Below are 22,299 nucleotides of genomic sequence, written 5' to 3'. Positions count from 1 at the left end.
AAACATCGTGAGGAAACCTGCATTTAACTTATTACACTGGAACAGCGTGGAATATGCTCCAAAACCTTCTCTTTAAAGGGAGAGGAGGCTTTTGCCCTGCTATGAGAAATTGTAAGGTTGTTAATATAAAAAGTGTAATGTTGTAGAACGGAAAACAAAATGGGTAAAATTAATATATTATACAACAATGTACACATTCAAAATGTACTTGCAAGCGACTCGAAAAATAATATATATATTTTGTTAACTTCCTTAAAAATATGACGTTTTAATAAATTCGTACAGCGCCGTGAAATTTTTAATTGAAACGCTTTAAACTGATCACGCATGACACTCGGGCTCAGAATTCGTGCAAAAGAATATTATATAAAGAATATAAAGTATGACACAACTTAGATGTAGCATCGGCAAAATTCGTAAAATCGATCACATCCGAATTAAGTACTGAATATGATCTTTACACAAACGTAATAACTTGTAATATCATATGACCTAATATATTCGTCGATTTACATGCACCTTCTTTCTCGGGTTGAACTGTCGCGAGAATCTATAGCGACGAATAGCGTCGAAGGGCGCGATAGGGAGCTATTTCTATTGGTCGTATAAATCGGCAGTAATCGGTTTTATTGAATTTGCCGATGCTACATCTAAGTTGTGCCGTACTATAACAATATGAGCAACATTATTAATACGTACTAGTTTCGCGTCTATTCAAAAGTTTTTTTAGGAATTTCTAAACCTGACTATTTAAACTACAAGTACTCATCTACATTTGGCGGCAAAATGACTAAACCATTTTTTTTATAAAGCCATAGTACCGTTTTCTAACCGGCCAGCAAATTTTCGCTCTCAAAAATTAATTCTTTGTTAAATTGTAAAAAATTTGGATATATCAATTAATATGTTTTTACTTAATAAATAATAATCCGTTATTTCATAACATGCCTTTGTTCAATAGATTTTAATGACATAACAATAATTACGTTGCTAAGGAATTACATTATAAGAAAGGAAATGACAGCAATCGAGAGTCTTCAATTTTCTGCACATCTATGGTTCTCTAAAATGAGACCATTAAGGTGGAATCAGACGGTTCATTTTTTATTGATTTTCGTGTTTCATTTTACATCGTTCACTTAAAGCGACACCTCTAAACACAAAATGAAACAAAAGTGCCGAATGAATTCATTAGATTCATTTAGATTGTAGAGTTCATTCGCATCTTTCATTCCCAATCCGAATGAACGAAAAATGAACAGTCTGAACACAGAGTGAACGTTGTAGCAAACGGAGACACGTGTTCTATCGACGGCATATTGAATGTTCTTTTTACGTCATTCCAGCTAAGAACATGGAATGAATGAAACATGTATCCTTCACTCAAAAGAACATTCACTCAAATTAAGCGTCTGATATCACCTTAACCGACTCTATATATGCAGCTATCATTCCCTAATCACAGGCACAGAAATCGACTTACACTATTAATACAAAAGATTAAAAAACAACTTGTAAATTCCATTAATGCTTATCTAATTATCTCATAAATTTAATGGACTCACTGATTACTCTATATCGTGTAAATATTAATTAACTTCGTGTAATATACGAAATGATATCATCTGATCTAAATTTACGAACCGGTAATATAAGTTAAGTTATGACTTCCCAAAAACACTAAAAAATCAATTATCCAAACTTCACGATATTTGTCTATATTTAATGTTAATTGAACATATATGGATTAATATCTGACTAAACAAATCTATGATAATGATCAAATCCCGATATATAGTACATATATAGAATATATGAAACGACTCGGAAAACTAAGATAGGTATCGTGTAAGATACACACACAATATATCTTTAGGTATAAAGGGTTTTTTTTATAATCTAACAAAACTTCCAGTGAGAGTATAAGGTACACATACAATATATCTTAAGGTATAAGGTATTTTTTTATATAATCTAACAAAACATCCTTTGAGACACATGTGACAAAAGGCATTTTTTTCCTAATACTATAAACAAGGAAATAGTTCACAAAGGAACTTTGAAGAATAAGGACGGAATGATCCGTAAACCGCAAGTAAATACGGGGGTGACAAGTAGTATATACATATAATAAAATTGGAGTGTCTGTTTGTAATATTAAAATAGCCTTTTCACTCAATGCATATGTACCTATATATACGGTACATATGGCATAACATAATAACATTTTTTACAATTTTTGTCTGTCTGTCTGTTCCGGCTAATATCTGGAACGGCTGGCCCGATTTTGACGGGACTATCACTGACATATAACTGATATAAAAGGTAGTAACTTAGGCTACAATTTTTTTTGTTAAATTCAAAAGCGTACACAAGTACGCGGGCACAGTTAGTTTATAATATTAGTATAGAAGTATAGGTATAGGTATAGTAGTAACACAGATAGTGTTTGCACTGTGTTGTCTGTCTGTTTATTCCGACTAATATCTGGAACGGCTGGTCCGATCTTGACGGGAATTTCACCGGCATATATCTGATATAATAAGAAGTAACTTAGGCTATAATAATTTTTTTTTTTTTGTTAAATTCAAACGCGTACAAGCTACGCAGCTAGTATACAATAAAATCGATTGATTCGTAGAGGAATGTAACAAACACTCAGTATATCTAATTGCACAACACTTGTATCAATGATGACCACAATTAAAATACTTCGCATTTCCTACGCGGAACGAGGCCGGTTAATTTATGTGCTAATACTTTAATACTATGCATATATTCCATTGATTAATATTGATATTAATACTTATACCTTTGCGATTTTCTCACGGGAGTTATTTGTGATATATAGTTAGATATATAAAACCTTTGGATTAATAATAGAGGAAAATTTACTTGAAAGAAAACGCAATAAGAAGTACTGTCGTCCTACTCACGCAAGTAGTAAAAGACAGAGACAAACGTACAAAGGGCACCTCCTTTGTAATATCCTTGACAATTAAAAATAATAATATTAAAAATATATGGGATTTGAGATTAGAGCAAGCACAACTAACCTCAGAAAGGAATAAATGTATGTGCGTAACAATGATCGATGAATTGATTAAACTTGAGAAGCGACGGGAAATAAAAAAGACTTATATAATTTATTTTCAACTGACCTTATGCTTAAGTTACTGCGAATAATATACAATAACACATCTGCATAATCTGTTTGCATTTTTATGTGAAACAATTATTAAGCTACTTTGGGGCTTAAATCGAGTCGTACTGAGATGTCATATGCCGTTATGGCCGCTCTTCGCAAGCGCACTATTTATTTGTATATAGAATGATCTATAAAAATAAGAAAATTGGAGTGTCTGTTTGTAATATTAAAACAGCATTTTTTACTCAATGCATGTGTCTACACGGTACATATACCGAAATAATATTTTTTTACAATTTTTGTCGTTCTGTCTGCTTGTTACGGCTAATCTCTGGAACGCCTGGACCGATCTTGATAGAAATTTCACGATAGCAGATAACTGATATAATAAAGAGTAACTTAGGCAACAATATTTTTTTTTTTGTTATATTCAAAGGCGTACAAGGTCGTGCACAGCTTGTATACTATATACTTCGTTATACATTATAATAATCACATAACAAAGTTGTTTTCCAAGTATTTTATTAATTGTATGACAGAGTGACCATCCCATGACGGTTATATATTAATTCATATGTTTGCGTAATCCAGTCCAATTGGATTCATAAAGTTGACACTTTGATTAATTGCAGTAGTGCCGTATCATTCATATTTGTTTTAGGAAGACTGACACGATTGGGCCATGTGTTTCGTCACTTTCTGAGTACCATATATCACTGTAGAACCAATAATGAACAGCCATCTACAGTACTTAAGATAGATAATTATAATGTAGCTATAATTATTATGATATTTGTCACTAGTATAAATTCACATTTTTAAATGTTACAACAACAACAACAGCCTGTAAATTCCCTCTGCTGGGCTAAAGACCTCCTCTCCCTTTGAGGAGAAGGTTTTGAAACATATTCCACCACGCTGTTCCAATGCGGGTTGGAATACACATGTGGCAGAATTTCTATGAAATTTGTCACATGCAGGTTTCCTCACGATGTTTTCCTTAACCGCTGAGCACGATATGAATTATAAAGACAAATTAAGCACATGAGTCAGCGGTGCTTGCCTGGGTTTGAACCCGCAATCATCGGTTAAGATGCACGCGTTCTAACCACTGGGCCATCTCGACTCTTTTTTTAAATGGTTAAAGGGGGAAATTACTTAGTTGAACCTGAACCGGTGCGAGCTTCACTCAAAATAATTGTTAAATGACGATTCAAAAGTGCTTGAATGATTACTTGAGTAAAGTATAGATATTTTAATTGAATGATTGACGTAAACTTCCATACGAAGCGACTGTTTCAGCTGATACATATAGTCTATGCGTTTGAATTTTCTTTTTATTACGATGTGGCAAATGACGTGAAAAATTAATCGCAAAAAATTTGTAATTCATACTAGTACAAAGATTACTAATGAGCTTTTTTTAGTTATTTTAGATAGAATTTCGTATCGTAGTAGTTTAAATTTAAATTGAAGAAAATAACTATTTTTTTTTAATATAAGAAAGATACCACACTAAGATCGTTAATCATAAGTCCAATTTAAGTAAGTATGAAAAAAAAAAAATAACTCTAGTTTTTTTTTTACAGCAAATGTGTCCGCGTGAGCGATACGACCTTAAGCTGGTCCTGTGAAAATGACCCTTGCATCATGGACTCAGATGTGGTGTATGGAGTTAATCGCGGTTCAAGCTGGAGAGCCTACAACTACACGCAATTCCACGGAAGGAAATTGAAGGACGGCCTCATATTTAAACTGGGTAAGTTCTGATCAACTACAACAACAACAACAGCTTGTAAATTCCCACTGTTGGGCTAAAGGCCTACTCTCCCTTTGAGGAGAAGGTTTGGAACATATTCACCACGCTGTTCTAATGCTGGTTGGTGGAATACACATGTGGCAGAATTTCTATGAAATTTGTCACATGCAGGTTTCCTCACGATGTTTTCCTTCACCGCTGAGCACGAGATGAATCATAAAGACAAATTAAGCACATGAATCAGCGGTGCTTGCCTGGGTTTGAACCCGCAATCAACGGTTAAGATGCACGCGTTCTAACCACTTGGCCATCTCGACCAAGTTCTGATCGCGTGGGGGAAAACCTATACGACAGCTTAGTTCCCTGATATATTCGTCTTCTATATGAAAATGATGATAATCTTTGTACGAAAGCACGGTTCTACAACGTTTTATAGGCAGTAGGTATGTTATATATTTATTTATAATGTAAAACTATATACATATCCCCACAGGACGTTGTCCCAATTCGATATTACAGCATGGTAATCAAAAATATTAAAAATACCAATCTATGTTATAATATAATACTAACTTAAAATCTAAATTCTTTTTACGTTGACACTTTACATGATTTAACTTAGCGATCGAAATAGCTTTGTTTGAGCACCCGAGTATTTAACGACCTATAATATTACAAGCATTTCATCCAAATATGGATTAACCAAACACTCACAAATAACTACAATGAGTTTAAAAAGGATACCCCCAAACCTGAGAACTTACCGCGATAAACGCGGTTTGTTTTTCTTGTTTTAATTTCAATAAATAAATAAAATCCATTTAAATAAATCCTAATTATTTTCCGGAACGATAAATATGTTATATTAGTTCCAAAAAATTAAGTTAAATCCAAAAAGTTTCGTTACAGAACATATTGCTTTATGAAAGGAATTAATTTAAGTTATAATTGAATATATATTGAACCTCCATGGAGTATTAAATGCATTATGAACACTGACATTTACAAGACAATGAGAGCGCAAGTGGAGCATTCGAATCTAGTACTCGGGAGAAAGCACTGACACTGACTGACCTATCGCATGCCCGCTATGGTAAAGAATTAGTCTAGCCTGCAGGCAAAATAGAATTCAAGTCCGCCTCGCTTCGCATAAATGCACAATTTGATTTGCCTCAAGGATATTGATATCTAGTATTAAATAAAGCTGTATAGCCTTCTAAGTAACTTATACCGTTGATTTTTATACAAGATCTATAAAGGAAAAGATCGAATTTTGTAAATTACACCATTTTTTTTGAAAATTTGCAAACACAGATACCTATACTTCTATACTAATATTATAAACTAGCTGTGCCCGCGACCTTGCACGCGTTTGAATTTGACAAAAAAAATATTATTGTAGCCTAAGTTACTCCTTATTATATCAGTTATATGTCAGTGAGAGTCCCGTCAAAGTCGGAAAAAGGGGTTATTTTAATATAACAAACAGACACTCCAATTTTATTATATGTATGGATGTACTCGTAAAAGTAACCCTGTCTGTCTGTGTATATCTGTTGCTCTTTCACGACCAAACCAATGAACCCAATTTGATGTGTTGTAAAGCTAGCTTGAACTCCAAGGAAGAACATATAGGCTAATTTTTACCAAACTCATGACAACGAAAAAAAATACGTGTGTGAAGCCGCGAACGACAACTAGTTTATTATATTGGTGACTACTTAAAATCAGATGACCCATTTGCTCTTCAATATCATAAAGAAATTATTATGCGGCGTCAAAATTGTATAAAATCTTCATTAAATATACTTGTACCAACTTTCATCACATTTATCTGATGTACGGATAAATCCAGTGGGGTTTTTGTTACATCGTTGTCTGTATAAACAAAGCATGTATACTCGTATTCAATAAATCAAATTAAAAAAAAATATGGTGAAGCGTCGAATCCAATCAAAATCAAAATATGGCTTTTACAAGCACTTTTAATCGTAATTTAACAACTATTTTAAACGAAGCTACCACCTACTACCGATTATCTCAAACAGATACAACACTATAAATATAAGATTTATTCCAAATCATCATCACTTGTAGAATGACTTTAATATAGGACGATATAATAGCACGAGTAATATCAAGATCAGTAACTGAATATCCTAATTGAAGCTGTGCTATTTTAATGGCATGATATGGTATTGTATATCATTATATGTATAGATATTGTGTTCGACTAAAAAGTATTCGCCATGTATTCAAACTTAGGTTATTTAAAACCATTTATTTTGCTACACACATACATTACATAGATTATACACAAGAAAATAATTAAATTTAACGAACACAGTGTAGGTAGCAATGGTTCATCTCAGTATAAGCTGTGCTAATGCACAGCACTGATTTTCAGATGGCCCCTGACTATTGGGTAAACATAAACACATGCGCGCACACGAAAATAAATAAATAAATGAAATTATAAAAACAAAATACCAAAACTAAAAGCCCTTGAAAGCAAAAAAAAACATATTACACAAAAAGAAAAACATCACAAGGAACTTAGACAAGATAGACAGACAGACAGATATAATATTTATCTGACAGACTTATTTATCTGAATACTTTGTTAATGAACCAAGAAGTAAATACATTTATAATATACATGTTTTGAGAAACATTTTTTCTTCGAGTACACATCTCAATGTGCACTTGCCTTTATGTTTCTAAACACTGGTGTCTTATAGTTTGCAAAATAAGCTATATATATAAGTACCTATATACAATACATATATAGTACATTCGTCACAAAAGATGTGTTTGACCGAGCAGAAACACTTGGTGGTAGGGCTTTGTGCAAGCCCGTTAGGGTAGTTACCACCCACTCATCAGTTATTCTACCGCCAAATAACAGTACTCAGTATTGTTGTGTTCCGTTTTGAAGGTTGAGTGAGCCAGTGTAACTACAGGCACAAAGGACATGACATCTTAGTTCCCAAGGTTGGTGGCACATTGAAGATGTAAGGAATAGTTAATATTTCTTAAAGCGTCATTGTCTATGGGTGATGACGACCACTTACCATCAGGTGGCCCATATGTTCGGCCGCCAACCTATACTATAAAAAAAAGGAAAAAAACACAATATTCATAAAAAATACTTTCAAAAGAGAAAACAGACAAGAATTAAGGCTTTTTTGTGGAGATTATACAAGTGCAATTATAGTTGGTATCATTAAAAACATAATCATAATTTGAATGTTTCTTTAGGTACTTTACCTCTGAGCCGCGAGACTCGACTCATGGGTCCCATCAGGCACGATAAAGACATCCACTACCCAACGCACTTCGACGCCCGCGAACGCTGGCCAAACTACATTTCGCCAGTCGTGGACCAGGAATGGTGTGGATCAGATTGGGCCATATCGATTGCCACAGTTGCTTCAGACAGGTAACAATTTTATATTGACACGTTGTTCTTGTATACTTACCAGTAAATAAAGCTCAAACCCTTAATGATTTTGCGTGGATCGAGGTTCAAACTCGGCCAGACATATCTGAATTTTCATGTGCTATATTCCATGTCCAACAAACCGCATTAATAGCCAGAATAGCCAGAATCACAACAGTAGACTTATTATCTATTAATTCCATAGTTAGCCCATTTACTGAGAAGTATAAACGTATAAGTATAATATTAATAGAAGCGGTAACGTTTAATGTCAGTAAAATTTTGAAAAAAGAACAAATAAACTAAAAGAACACACTAATATCTGTTAATGAAATTACCAGTTTAGAACAGACTAACGCTTTTATCGAGGCGCAATAAAACTAAGAATAGGAAATAATTCAAATTAAGAATAACTTATTTCGATACATAACCTATAATATCAATCTACGGTTGTATAACATGTATGTAATTGGAGTCGTTTCAGTATAAAACGTATAAAAAGGTTTTAAAAAAAACAATAGGTAATATCAATAGCGCAGTATAAAGCGGAAGAGTTTTGAATATGATATTTATGAGAAAAAACCAATTCATTTAACGATATAGTCATTCAATCGAATTCTAGTCCTCTATAGCGTTACCATTGAAAAAATTATACATTTTGCTGTTGTTGTTACTTCAAAAAACAATTCTATATTTCTGCTAAAATGGCAAATATTTTTGGACATTTATGTATTTACATCAATAATATAAACCTTTTTGAAAGACTGTGACAATCATTTATAAACACTAGGATTAAAGGTAAACTTGTAATTGTATTTATTTCTTTAATAAGATTTTACAGTCATTTTAACTTGGTCTATTAATAGATTAAAATCTAATATCAAGACAATTAGTGATCACTAAGGCATATCTCTCAATACAAAATTATATGTTTTAAATTTCCGATAAGGTCAATAAATCCTTCTGGGAGCAAATCCAAATTTAGCAGATATTTTATTTTGCCGATTTATTTAAATTTGTTTGTTAAAAGTGACATAACCTCGTTATTTAAAAAATACTCCGTAACTACAGAGTTTCTTGTCAGGTCTTCTCGGTAGAATCGACATTCCATTCCAATGGTTACATTGAGTATAGTACTATCTGTAATACAACATTGGAATAACGTATTTCGATTTACATTTTTGATTAATGGTAAAGCCTGAAGGAGTGGTTTTTAAAATGAAATCAGAAAGATTAAGTAAATAAAGATACCGCATACAAAAATCACACGTACATATAATAAGATTTAAAACAGAGACTGCATTATGCATTTCTCACAAAAGAAGTACGAATTCTTATGCAAAGAACACTTCAGCTAAAAATAAGACGTTCCAACAACTTCGGAGGGCTCTTTTAAATTTCCCAGAGCTACGTTCTTAATGTGAGAAGAGCGGCCTTATCTTTAGCAATGTGAATACGAAACAGAGCTTAACAATTATTTTGATTACTATTATTTGTTCTAAGAGAATTACAATACAAATAAATAATACATGCAAATTTAGTAATTCCAAATTCAAATATCTATATTCAAATAGAGGCATTATACTTTATTATTAACTAGCGACCGTCCTCGGGTTCGCCCTATGCAATGCTGATGATAAATATACCACAGAATTTGTTTATTTACGACATCACATTAGAAACTTCTTAAATTATCAGTGTTTCTATCGTGTCCATGTAATATATACAAAAAACTTCCTCTCGAATCACTCTATCTATTAAAAAAATCGCATCAAAATCCGTTAATGTTATAAATGTAAGCATACATAGGGACAAACAAAGTCGTTTACCGCCGTAACTATGTAATGTATCAAAATTCTACTATCGGTTATGGTTTTGCTATTACTCATAAGACACACGAAAACTTTTGGCTAACGTAGTTTCCTCAATACCCAGGTTTGCGATCCAGTCCAACGGTGCAGAGAGTATGGTGCTGAGCCCGCAGTCCCTCGTTTCCTGTAATCGCAATCAGCAACGAGGCTGCCACGGTGGACACATCGATGTCGCTTGGAACTTCGTACGAGGAAAAGGGTAAGTTTTAAACACAAAACTAATGTACTATTGATCATAAATTAGATACAACTATCTTCATATCTTTTAGTCTTCAGAACATAAGGTCATTTTTGAATTTTTGGTTAATAGAACTGAAATAATAAAGTCCATATCGAGTCTATACACTCAAAGCATCCGTATTTAATCAACTGTTTATTATATTGGCATTCACAATGATAAATATGCAACATTGCAATTAAAATACAATTAAAATTCAAAAGAAAAAACACCATGCAGATCGAAGATTTTCTATATACACGATTAAGTTACGAAGTGAGTTAGTAACGACCAGTCAATTGAAAATTATAAAGGCTTAACAAACTTCTAGCTTTAGTCAATTTTGTCCGTTTATATACTACCAACAATATTTCTAAACATAATTTCTTTTGACCTTTAAACGCACTAAAACCTCTTTAATATATTATTTTCCAATAGGATCGTAGACGAAGAATGCTTCCCCTACAAAGCAGCAGACACCAAATGTCCGTTCAGGTCAAAGGGCAACCTGATTGAGGCTGGTTGCAGAATCCCCGTCAAGCAAAGAACATCCAGGTACAAGGTCGCACCCCCCGGCAGGCTGAGCAACGAACGTGACATCATGTACGACATCATGGACTCTGGACCAGTACAAGGTGAGCATATAACTATGGAAAAAGTTAAAAATGGCATTTACATAAGCGGCAAAGATTCTGAAGATTACGAGTCCAATGCCATTCTGTCACATGTGTATCCTCCAACCTGGTTTGGAATGAAGTAGTGGAATTAGTCCCTCCTTAAAAGGGAGAGACTTTACGTAAAATTATTCTAGAGGAAAATCAATTCAATTCTTAGTTTAATGACTTTTAGTTGTGCCGGTAGGGCACAGATTATTTCGCCAATGTCACGTAGGATGGAGAAGACACGAATGAGATTGATCGGTGCGGTTGAGACACTAAACTCAATTGAATTTTAAAGCCAAGAATGGTAGTATTAATTTCCTTGTTAATCCTTAACCTAGAACAACACAAACATTAAGAGTTAATAATAGGATAATCAAAAATAGTTTTTAGTATTCTAAAATATATGTAATAAAATATGAAACTAAATTGGACTATTCACAGCTTAATAGAGAAAAATCAACCCTCTTATATAGTGCGTCAAGTGTAAGTTGGCGTGTGGCAAAAACATGGACTAATTTTTTTTACTTCTTATTTGTTTTGTTTATCCTTATTAAGAAAACTTACCCAAAATCTATTAAAAATGAGACGTAGAGAATTATTTTCTAGGGAGATATTGGTAAAATAAACAAAAAAGTGGCCAGACAAAGGGTGTAGCAGGTGCTGCCATTATACATTATACTTGACAGTCTCTATTAAAATAATGACATATTGCTGTCAATTTTCATAGATTTTTAGGTAGAGTGTACGTAAGTAAAATGTCGTTTTTGGGGCACATGTCGTTGTCTAGTTATAACATTCTAATTTCTCATATAAAATATAAACAAAGCATATTTTAAAAATGGGTTGTACATTCTGGTTACTTCAGCCGAAGTGCGTTCCCAGAGGCAAGAGTGTGTACACGGCAATTTTCAAAATTCCTGGCTGTATCATGCATGTTATGACGAGCTGTCATAATCGAGTTCAAAGATTCGTTCAAGTGCTAGTAACAAACAATCATTCATAAAAGCCATTTACCGAAGGGCGATGATATAATCAGACACTTGAATTCTAAGAATACGATTCCCATTAGCGACAAACACTTTAATAACGCGACATAAGTGCTGGTGACTTCCTTGATATATGACCTTAGTATACTCTGATTACTTTTTAATCTATACTAATATTATAAACTCGAAAGTTACTCTGTATGTCTGTACGTAGCTCTATCTCCAAACTATTGAAATGAATTGAATGAAATTTGTGTATAATAATGTAGCTTGAGCTCCAAGGATCCTTCTTTTCGACCAACCCCGAAAACTTGAACTATCAAATATTTTTTATAAATAGGTATAATAAAATTAGAGTGTCTGTTTGTAATATTAAAATAACCGCTTTTTAATAAATTCATTTGTATGAATACAAGGTACACATACGTTTTTTACAATTTTTGTCTGTCTGTATGTTTGTTTCGGCGAATCTCTGGAACTGCTGGATCGATTTTGACGGGACTTTCACTGGTAGATAGCTGATGTAACTTAAGCTACAATAATAACTTTTTGTTAGATTAAAACTTGCAAAGGTCGCAGAAACAGCTGTTTTTATAATATAATCTTAAAAGAATAAACCTCTTTTTACAGAACGTAGTTAATTAATGTAATGACTTTGTACTATTAGTATTTATAACGTTTTGTATCAGAGGTTTCTTACGTTTGACATATATGAATCCACTCATTGCCCTAAAAATGGGCTATTCACGTTACTGGCAAGCATTTAGGAAGCTTGATACTCCCACGTAACTTCCATAACAATAATAATAATTTGTTTTGCATAAGCAGAATCATAACATCGATATCTAATCGTTTACATAAATATCTGAAGACATTGATATCGCGTACACTTCTGACGTCACTGTTATTAAAAAAAAAAGAATGCAATACAAAATTAAACAACAATAATATTATTATCTCTTCAAAATCCGTGACACAATAAAATATATCATAATATAATACTTAGGAATATATTATACATAGAAGTACTTCCTGTTCATAAAACAATTGCATTAATCAATTCAACGTTACAGAAATAACAGGAATGAGAAATTTTTAACGAACTTTTGAAACAAAAAGTGGATATTGACAATAATCAGTGTATCAAATCACTTGATTATTGGGAATGACAATAGGCTATTTGACAATACGAAAAATAAATTGTGAATTATTGTAATCAGTGCATATTATGAGTTTAAAAATGGTTATTTACTAACGACACTTGAAAATAATACTTAATTTATTCAAAAATCAATAAATAAAAGTGCATTTTTTCAAACGTTTATCACGTGACACAAAACGCTACTGATTGGCCGGGCTTATGATGAAGTCACTTTCTTGTAAACCTTGCTTTTCTACTATATGTACCACAAATTAAAATACAGCAAATTGACGTCACCGACCCCATTGCAACGCCATATTGTCCAAGTAGCGTTTTCGCGCGTTAATTAAAAATGGAATTTTTAATATGAAATTTTTCGGCAAATATTTACTAGAAATAAAAAATCAACTTTTACTGGGTTCATTAAACTCTACTAAATAATATAAAATTGATTTTAAAAACCAGTCAAATAGCCTATTATTAATTTACTAATTACTAGAAGCTCGCTCGCGTCTTGCGCTGTTGGTTGTCATGTGTTAAGAAAAAAAGTAACCTATGTCCTTTCTTAAAGTTCAAGTTTGCTTCATACTGAAGTTCATCAAATTCGATTCAGCGACATACAGACAGAGCTACTTACACATTTATAATATCATTTCATTTCAGTAGTTCGGGATGGCCAAAATAATATTATCGTTTTACAATGATGCTTCAATGTCTCTATCTTTTGTTAGAATCCCCCGCTATCGTCTCATTTTTTATATTGAAAGCTCAATCATATTTAAAATAAGAAATAGTGTTACATGCCAGTATTAAATGCTATGCCATATAAAATAATATTAGTAATTATAGTCTTACAAATTATTGATCAATTAATTACAATAATAATTGTATTTAATAAAGTAAATTCAATAGCCCCTGCTATATTAATAATATGCAATAATAATGTAATATAAATTATGATATAGAATCAAATGTCCTAACACCGTATTGAAGGCTAAGGTTACTCTCGTAACAATTAATGTAGTTTTATTAAGTAGTGTTACTAAAACGACTGGGATGTAATCTGGAGAAGGTATTATGTCCTTATGAATTACAACCTATCGTGGTGGTCTTAAACGCATATGCCTCGTGCATTCAAAGAGTAACAAAGGTTTTATTTAAACCCACACATAAAAATTACATAACCAAACCTTAGATTCACATAATCCAATTGTTTTGCTAATAACTCTGCTATACTGTGCACTATAAACAGTTTTCGGTTAAAATAAATTTATTTGTAATTGGTACCACGATGGTATTCGCATTTGGAAAACTGTAAAATTGGTCATATTTATATAAGGGAGCATTTTAAAGTATAATGATAATAATAATTTATTTATTCCATACAAAAATTATCTTTATAAACAGTTACATGGTTGAACTACGATAAAAGTCTCAGTGTATTATAACACGGTCATCAAAAGAAACACAGATCAAGTACTGGCAATCCTAGCTAGGCTAATTAAATAATCTGTGTTAAGGATAAATAGGCCTCTCCCCGAAAGTTAAGATATTTAAAATACATTAGAAATATCACCTAGGTGGTTACAAAAGAAATCTTATATAAAGTGTTTGTAACTAAAGTAATAATTGCTTAAAGTTTCTTAAGGCACTAAAATCTTTTGGGTAGTGCCCATCGAGTAGCCAATATCCATTTAACTATGCCATAAATAAGTATATCGTTTATTGAATATTGGCTTGTGATACAGGTCATTTTATACTGGTCCTATTTGGTATTCAGTGTATTTTCTCTACTTACAGCGGTCATGACTGTCTATCAAGATTTCTTCCACTACCACGATGGTATTTACCGTCGCAGCCCGTACGGTAATCAGCATATGAAGGGACTGCACAGCGTCCGTATCGTCGGCTGGGGCGAGGAACGCGGGGAGAAGTACTGGGTATGTTTACATGACAGATTACTATTTACATGCTGATATAACTAGACGTCTGGTCTCGCCATTCATCAAATATTCTACAAACTGGAATACATTATATTGTTGTATTCCCGTTGGGAGTAAGCCAGAGTAACTACAGGCAAAAGATACATAATAACTTAGTCGCAGAAATGATCACGCATTAATGATCTAACGGATATCTAATGTTCTTTGAACAACAACCGCTAATAATCCTATTCAAGTTAGAAACAATTATGTATTATGAATAAAACGATATAATAGATAGACATATAATTAATAATAATTATTAACTAACAGTGCTCATCACCCTGAATGTTATTGTCAGTAATCGTCAGTCGATAAAGCCTTTTAATACACTAGTACCCAATTTGTGAATGTTTCAAGTTTTTCTATTTCCCTTGCAATAAAATTATACAAAGGACACTTATTCAAAATTATACTGCACTTAACCCTGCAGAGTACAACCTGCTTGGACGTTGCATTGGGTACAAGAGACATACCATCTTGTTCATGCCGGTCTTGCTTTTGGTCTTTTATTTCCATAGTTACAAAGATAAACATTGCAAGTTAAGTAACTGAAAATAATGATATCAACCTGGTCGAGTAATGTGTGTACACATTTTATGAGCATTTTACACGGTTTTTATGAGCATGCCAATCCGAGGTCCCGGGTTAGAAACCCGGCCGATTCGATGTAGAAAAACTTCATTAATTTTTCTGTGTTGTTACTTCTGATTTTCCATAACACAAGTGCTTTAGCTACTTATATTGGATCAGAGTAATGTATGTGATGTTGTAGAATACTTATAAAAAATATATTTAGATCTAAAAAAAAATACCTGCCATGACAAATTAGTATAAAACTAAATTTAGTATAAAAATATAATTTAATTTCATTTTCAGATTGTAGCCAACAGCTGGGGCTGTAACTGGGGTGAGAATGGATACTTCAGGATCCTGAGAGGCGCAAATGAAGCTGACATCGAATCATTCGTGGTTACTGTCCTGTGTGACGTCACCAGGGCCTACCAGAAGAAATAACATAGGAACTATCTAATAACACCCCTGTGCGTGGTCAGCAAACCGGTTAAAACCAGTCGGGGGTGGATATTACTGAATAGTACGAGAAATTTCGGATGAAAGTAATTTGAGTGCATGATCAAAACCTTTTTTTTAAGATTTTTTGTTAAGTTACTTTTCTTACAATAACAACACATTGTAGTTTTATTAATGGTTTTTATCTATGGTAACATTTTAAATGCGAAAGAAACTCTGTGTTACATAGCCAAACCTAAACCAAATTTGGTGATATTTTGATATGATACAAGCTTGAACCTAAGAACATACCAACCCTTGGCCTAAGCTTCTTATTATGGTGATCACCTAACCAACCCTTACCGAATCCGCAGTAAACTTGTAATTTGTATAATCTTGCTAATAATTTGAATATTAATAATGATTTTGCATTACGATTTTTATGACTTTCAGATTTTACGATCAGTGTGTACTTAACTAGAAATTATTTTTAAATAGAAAAGTCACATATTGTTTTTTTTTTACGGAATCGATAATAAAGCTACAATGTGCTGTTTTGATAAGACATTTTCGATCATGCACTCAAATATTTTGTGGCTATTCGAGTTACAGTGATAGTGTGTCTGAGGATTGATTTGAAAGATTACGGTGATTTACGATGATAATTATACATTATATGCAACACAAAACATACAGAAATGATATTCAGGGAACAGTACGTAGAACCTAGGCAAAGTTTGACATTAGTCGTTACTGATATTTAATATTTCAAAAGAAGATTGTCATATGTAAAAAAATTGAAATTATACTATAAAAAATAAAAAAAGTGACATTTAATGTCATTAATTATTTTTTTTATTTCTGTTATTTTTTTCGCTCGATTAACTTTTAATTTCAACTCGTTCATTGAATGGACGAAACTGAAACGATAATTTATTTGCATTAATGAGTATAGGGAAAACTATCTATGACGTTCACTGTTCCTTACTCAATGTTAGTTTACGGATTGTATATTTGTTTTGTATTGCACACATTGTATACAAATGGCTTCAGATAATTGACGAGTATTTATAAGTCAAAATTATTGGACCATGTCAATTTCGAATACGCGGAAATAAATTCTAGACTATTTTTATACGAAATGTAACGATGTAGACGTATATTTTTATTATTAAATATTTAAAATTTATATGTTAAAACGTCATGTTACAAGTTTAACTAATAATCAAAATCGCACTAGTGATACGATTAAGATTAAGCAGTCTTGATACTTTAAATTCATATAAGAGTTATTTTTCTAGTACTTATTATACGTATTAATCGTAAAAATAGTTCGTAAGATTTTTTGCTATAAGCAATTATTTATTAAGGTTTTCTATTTTTAAATAAAGGCTTGTTTAAGTTCAGTATTTATGCACCACATGTAGAAACGTAACTGCCATTTTTAATATAAGTAATTTATGCCTGTTCCACACATGTGCTTTATTACGACGCAACGGCAAATTAAAGTTATGACATTTCGTTGAAGATTTTAATGTTCTAGAACATCGATTATTCAGCTTTGTATGTCGATTATATGCCTGTCCTTATTTTACCATAAAAATACGTGATAATTCATATTTTATTTTGAATGACTGCTTGTGTTTGGAAAACTTGATTTCCATTTGGAAAAATACTTATATTTTTTAAAAGCGCCAAAAATAAAGCACGCAATACCGAGCACTGTCAAGCACTAGTCTTATCAATAAAAAAAAAAGTATTTTTAAATAAATTTATTCTTCTCATAATGTCTACATAAATAGACAATAGCTTATATATTTTTAGATATACTATTTTAAATGTAATTTAAGGAATGCACAGTTTAAAAATAGCTTAGCTTCTATGGACATTGAGAATAAATTATTTCATATCTGGTATAAAAAAAAAACTTAATGCATCTCTAGTAGTGAGTAATTACTAAGATTACTTTCACAGATTAAAAAAAATTAATTAAGCAACTCAACAACATAAGTAAATATTTTAATTTCTCAAATCAAAATTGATCTAAATAGTTTTTCAGTCAAATAAAATCATAATAAATGTTCTATCATCTTTACCCAAATAGTACTTATCATCACAATCAAATTAATTGAATTATTTGTCAAGTAAAGTAGCAAGTTATAGCAGAGTATGGTCGAACCGCCTGATGGGTTACATAGAGTTGAATGTATGAGAATTGTTAATAATTAAAAGCATTAACATGTATTTATTTTTAATAAACAATGTAATATTGTAACAAAGTCAATAAAAATTTTAAAATTATGCTTTTTTTTAATAAAACCTTTTTAAATTATTTTTATTTACAACAGTAACATTTAATAAAATATAACATATTTGTTTGAAAATTATTATGTAGGACCTCAAATTCCTTTAATGTGAAACTTGGTTCACAATGCTGCGTGTTATGTCTATAATGCCGTTAACTGTCCTTTGATCGATTTTCACTCTTGATGGCAAATTAATAAGAAATACATTCTCTATCAATATATACATGGAGTTTTTTGATAGCTAGTTTGGAAATAATTTTATGATCTTATTATCCATAAGTATCATAGATTTACATTTCTACCCCCTTTCTTTGCTCATAGCTCATAACTGAATTTAGAAAGGTAATGGCATTACAGATATACCACGACAAAATGTTTCAATGTATTAAGTATTTATACAAAATATTCAAAATACATCCTTAGATTTTATACTTCATATAATTTAAAAACTTAAACATAATCTTCTCATCACATCTTTAACATAGTCTTTATATTTTTAGTTTAAGTCATTGTTCTTTCTTAATAATAAATATTAATAACCTAGATAAAAATCTTAAAAAATATATAGTATTAAAGTTCAGTTTGCTGCCCGACTTTTTGCAGCCTTTTCCACATTTGCAGCTCTCACCTAAAATAAAAACATATATATGTATATATATATATATATGTATTAATATGTATTAATATGTATTTTAATAAATTCATAGATAAAACTGTACATTTTGGAGCATAATAAGATATATGGTCTCAACAAACTCTACAAATAAATAAATAAATCAACAGGGCTTCGATTTTAAATATGATGGTAAGTTAAGGTACCTAAGAAATGTGTGGTACTTCATTCTGAATAAACAATAATACAATTGCATTGAGAACCTCTTTTTATTGAAGTTGTTTAAAATATGTCATTTGGAGTACATATTTTTTATAGTTAAAAAAGTTTATATAATTTACAATAAATACTTCAGATCAAAGTGTCTTGTATGCCTTAAATGTCCAGAGGCAGTTTACGTACAAAATATATATGTATGTGTAAGTATGGCGCGCGACAACGAGCGATACATGCTCTCTCTGTGACCACTCGGCGTGTATGGCAAAAGCCATTTATTAAGGCATTGCGTTTTAATATTAATAGATAATTTTGAAGAAAATAAATAAATTTTAAGTGACATAATTTATATCAAACAACTTCTTAAGTATTTATTTGGTAAACAATGTAGTTAGTTTTCTATGTAGAAGTAGCTTGCCTTTCATTTCTTTTTTTCTCAAAATAAATATAGTAACACACTTTTTTCATCAATATGTTCAAGTAAAGCTGATGTGCTTATTTATGACATACGGTGGTCTTCTCTAAAATATATAACTATCTATAAAAAAGTTACTTGTCAAATATTACATACCTGCAAATCCTGTACTCTCTTATGTAATGACAACATTGAGCTTGTTAATGATGTCAACTTTTCCTTATTTGTCGCTATATCAGCCAGCTGAAATTAAAAAATATTTATAAAATACAAAACTTATCTTATCTCATAGGGATTATCTGTTTAATGTGCAATGTGTTGAATTAAAAGTAAGTATTATCATATATAGAATAAAACAGACACAGGATATTTGACTGGTTTTCAAAATCCATTTTATATTATTTAGTAGAAGTTAAGGAACCCAGTAAAAGTAGATTTTTTTATTTCCAGTACATATTTGCTGCAAAATATCATATTAAAAATTCCATATTTAAATAACGCGCGAAAACGCTACTTGGACAATATGGCGCTGCAATGGGATCGGTGACGTCACTTTGCTGTATTTTAATCTGTGGTACATATAGCAGAAAAGCAAGGTTTACAACAAAGTGACTTCATAATAAGCCTAGCCAATCAGGAGCGTTTTGTGTCACGTGACAAACGTTTGAAAAAATGTATTTTTATTTATTGATTTTTGAATAAATTAAGTATTATTTTCAAGTTTCATTAGTAAATAACCACTTCTTAACTCTTAATATACACTGATTATAATAATTCACAAATTTATTTTTAACATTGTCAAATAGCCTATTATGTTGCATCCAAATACAATATGACAAGCTCACATAAACCTACTACACCTCTCTCCTCCTTTAATCTCAGCAATGACATAATGGAAGGGTCACTTTGAATGTGAATTGACACAATTTTGAAAATAATAATAAAGAAACCTTTAACAAATGAATTGTGTGATCTGATGAGTTATAGTTCATATACATTTTTTTTTTGGCAATACTGACTGCAGAAAAACAATTGTTACGACATCAAAAATAGTTTACTGCTAAGAAAATTGATGAAATTGAATGAAAAGTAGTTTAAATGCAGGAAATTGGAAATTATATTTAAGTTGATTTTAATAATATTAAATGTATTACATAAATTTATATAACTTTGATTGAATTACATTTTATTAGGAAATTATTAATAAGTAAAATACAAGAAATAACATGGCACAACTAAAAATTGCTTAATGTTGCTTGACATTAAAGTTTATAATCATTGGTGGCGTCCAGTTAATGTATTATGTATTCTGTTTGAATACTGAGGCAAGTCCGAATAAATCCTTACCAGTAATAAAAGCAGAGAATGTTATTCAACGAAAATTACACTGAAATGATAATGATGTATAACATCTATTAAATTTCAAAGTCTTTAATGTGTCAATAAGGTTTGAAACTTACCAGTGCATCTAATGTAGCATCGTTTTGTAGATCATCTATTCTTCTGTTTTCTGATACAATCATATTGTGTACAGCCTCTTGTTCATCTCTAGGAAATTAATAATGATATTTACTTCTACATACAGGTAACAAACCAATGAAATTATGGATTTGAAATGTTATGTCAATCATAAGATACTTTGAGGTATTTTAAAATTAGAAAGCTATAATTTATTATCACATTAAAAAAAAACATAGTCTATTTACTGCTAAAATTATCATTTACAACACATACTTTATAATAATCATTAGGTGCTTATTAATTTGATTTTCTTACGTCAATTCTTTTAAATGTGTATTCAAAGTTGATATTGGCGGTTCGTATATTTCCATTAAGCCCTTTGCTAGTAACTGCACTGTCTTAATAACTTCTGGACTTTCCAAATTTTCATTTTTTCTGAAAATATAGAAAACATGTGAAACCATACAAATACACGAAGACAAATTATTCTCGTTTAAATATAAACTATTACATCTCTTCTTCTGACATGACGTTGAGTATATTTTATTTCGTGTAAAGTTTTATTTAAGCTTATAAGTTTTGAACATCCAATTATTATCAATTATATTTCTTGTGTATTTTTATGCTACCTGCAGTTATTGATAACTTTTATCAAAACGTCAAATGTCAATCGAACAGAATATAACCACATATATGATAGTGTCCGATTGGTTTTTGCTTTTATCTTTGATATAATAGTAGCAATTTATATTCAATAAAAAAAATATATATTCAAATTTTAACTTATAATTGCCATAAAAATAACGACATCAGACACGTATAAAAATTATACATATTTATGTAATTGATCAATCTAAATTTTATAAGTAGTGAGATCCTTCGATTAGTTGGTTTGAAAAACTTTTTAAATACAAATAACTAGTGCTGTATCTATTTTATTGTTATACTGTTACTTTAAAAATACTAATGACTACATTTTTTACATTAAATGATGAATTTATTTGAAAGTGCTTTCAAACGCATAACTTACTCGTTTTAATGAATAACATTTCAGTCTTATTTATGAATA

At 31.2% G+C, this 22,299-nt stretch overlaps 2 protein-coding genes across 2 annotated transcripts in view; one reads left to right on the top strand and one right to left on the bottom strand.

Moving 5' to 3' along the window:
- The window catches only part of LOC124540128 (tubulointerstitial nephritis antigen-like), a 63,397-nt gene extending 46,877 nt beyond the window's left edge, over nt 1–16,520 (top strand). The window contains exons 4-9 of the mRNA XM_047117565.1: nt 4,738–4,907; nt 8,169–8,349; nt 10,285–10,419; nt 10,876–11,072; nt 15,027–15,166; nt 16,088–16,520. Of these exons, the coding sequence (XP_046973521.1) occupies nt 4,738–4,907; nt 8,169–8,349; nt 10,285–10,419; nt 10,876–11,072; nt 15,027–15,166; nt 16,088–16,225 (961 nt within the window). The 3' untranslated portion in view covers nt 16,226–16,520. The remainder of the gene's footprint in view (nt 1–4,737; nt 4,908–8,168; nt 8,350–10,284; nt 10,420–10,875; nt 11,073–15,026; nt 15,167–16,087) is intronic.
- Nucleotides 16,521–18,130: 1,610 nt separating this feature from the next.
- Nucleotides 18,131–21,913, bottom strand: LOC124540130. Its single transcript, XM_047117567.1, has 5 exons — nt 21,742–21,913; nt 21,546–21,665; nt 21,230–21,317; nt 19,926–20,012; nt 18,131–19,153 (listed from the first exon to the last, which is right to left on the bottom strand). The coding sequence occupies exons 1-5, from the start codon at nt 21,756–21,758 to the stop codon at nt 19,103–19,105; spliced, it is 363 nt and encodes a 120-aa protein (XP_046973523.1). The 5' UTR covers nt 21,759–21,913; the 3' UTR covers nt 18,131–19,102.
- Between the last annotated feature and the right edge of the window lie 386 nt (nt 21,914–22,299).

This window comes from Vanessa cardui, chromosome 24 (genome assembly GCF_905220365.1).
Source record: "Vanessa cardui chromosome 24, ilVanCard2.1, whole genome shotgun sequence".
NCBI classification, from domain to species: Eukaryota; Metazoa; Arthropoda; class Insecta; order Lepidoptera; family Nymphalidae; genus Vanessa; species Vanessa cardui.
Note: the sequence above shows the minus strand (reverse complement) of the source record. Positions and strands in the feature narration are given on the sequence as shown.

What these genes read in the sequence shown, in the direction of transcription:
- LOC124540130 (XM_047117567.1), bottom strand. An exon ending in ACACATTTAAAAGAATTGAC is followed by an intron (nt 21,318 to 21,545) that starts GTAAGAAAATCA and finishes TTAATTTCCTAG; the next exon opens with AGATGAACAAGAGGCTGTAC. An exon ending in ATGCTACATTAGATGCACTG is followed by an intron (nt 20,013 to 21,229) that starts GTAAGTTTCAAA and finishes TTTTAATTTCAG; the next exon opens with CTGGCTGATATAGCGACAAA.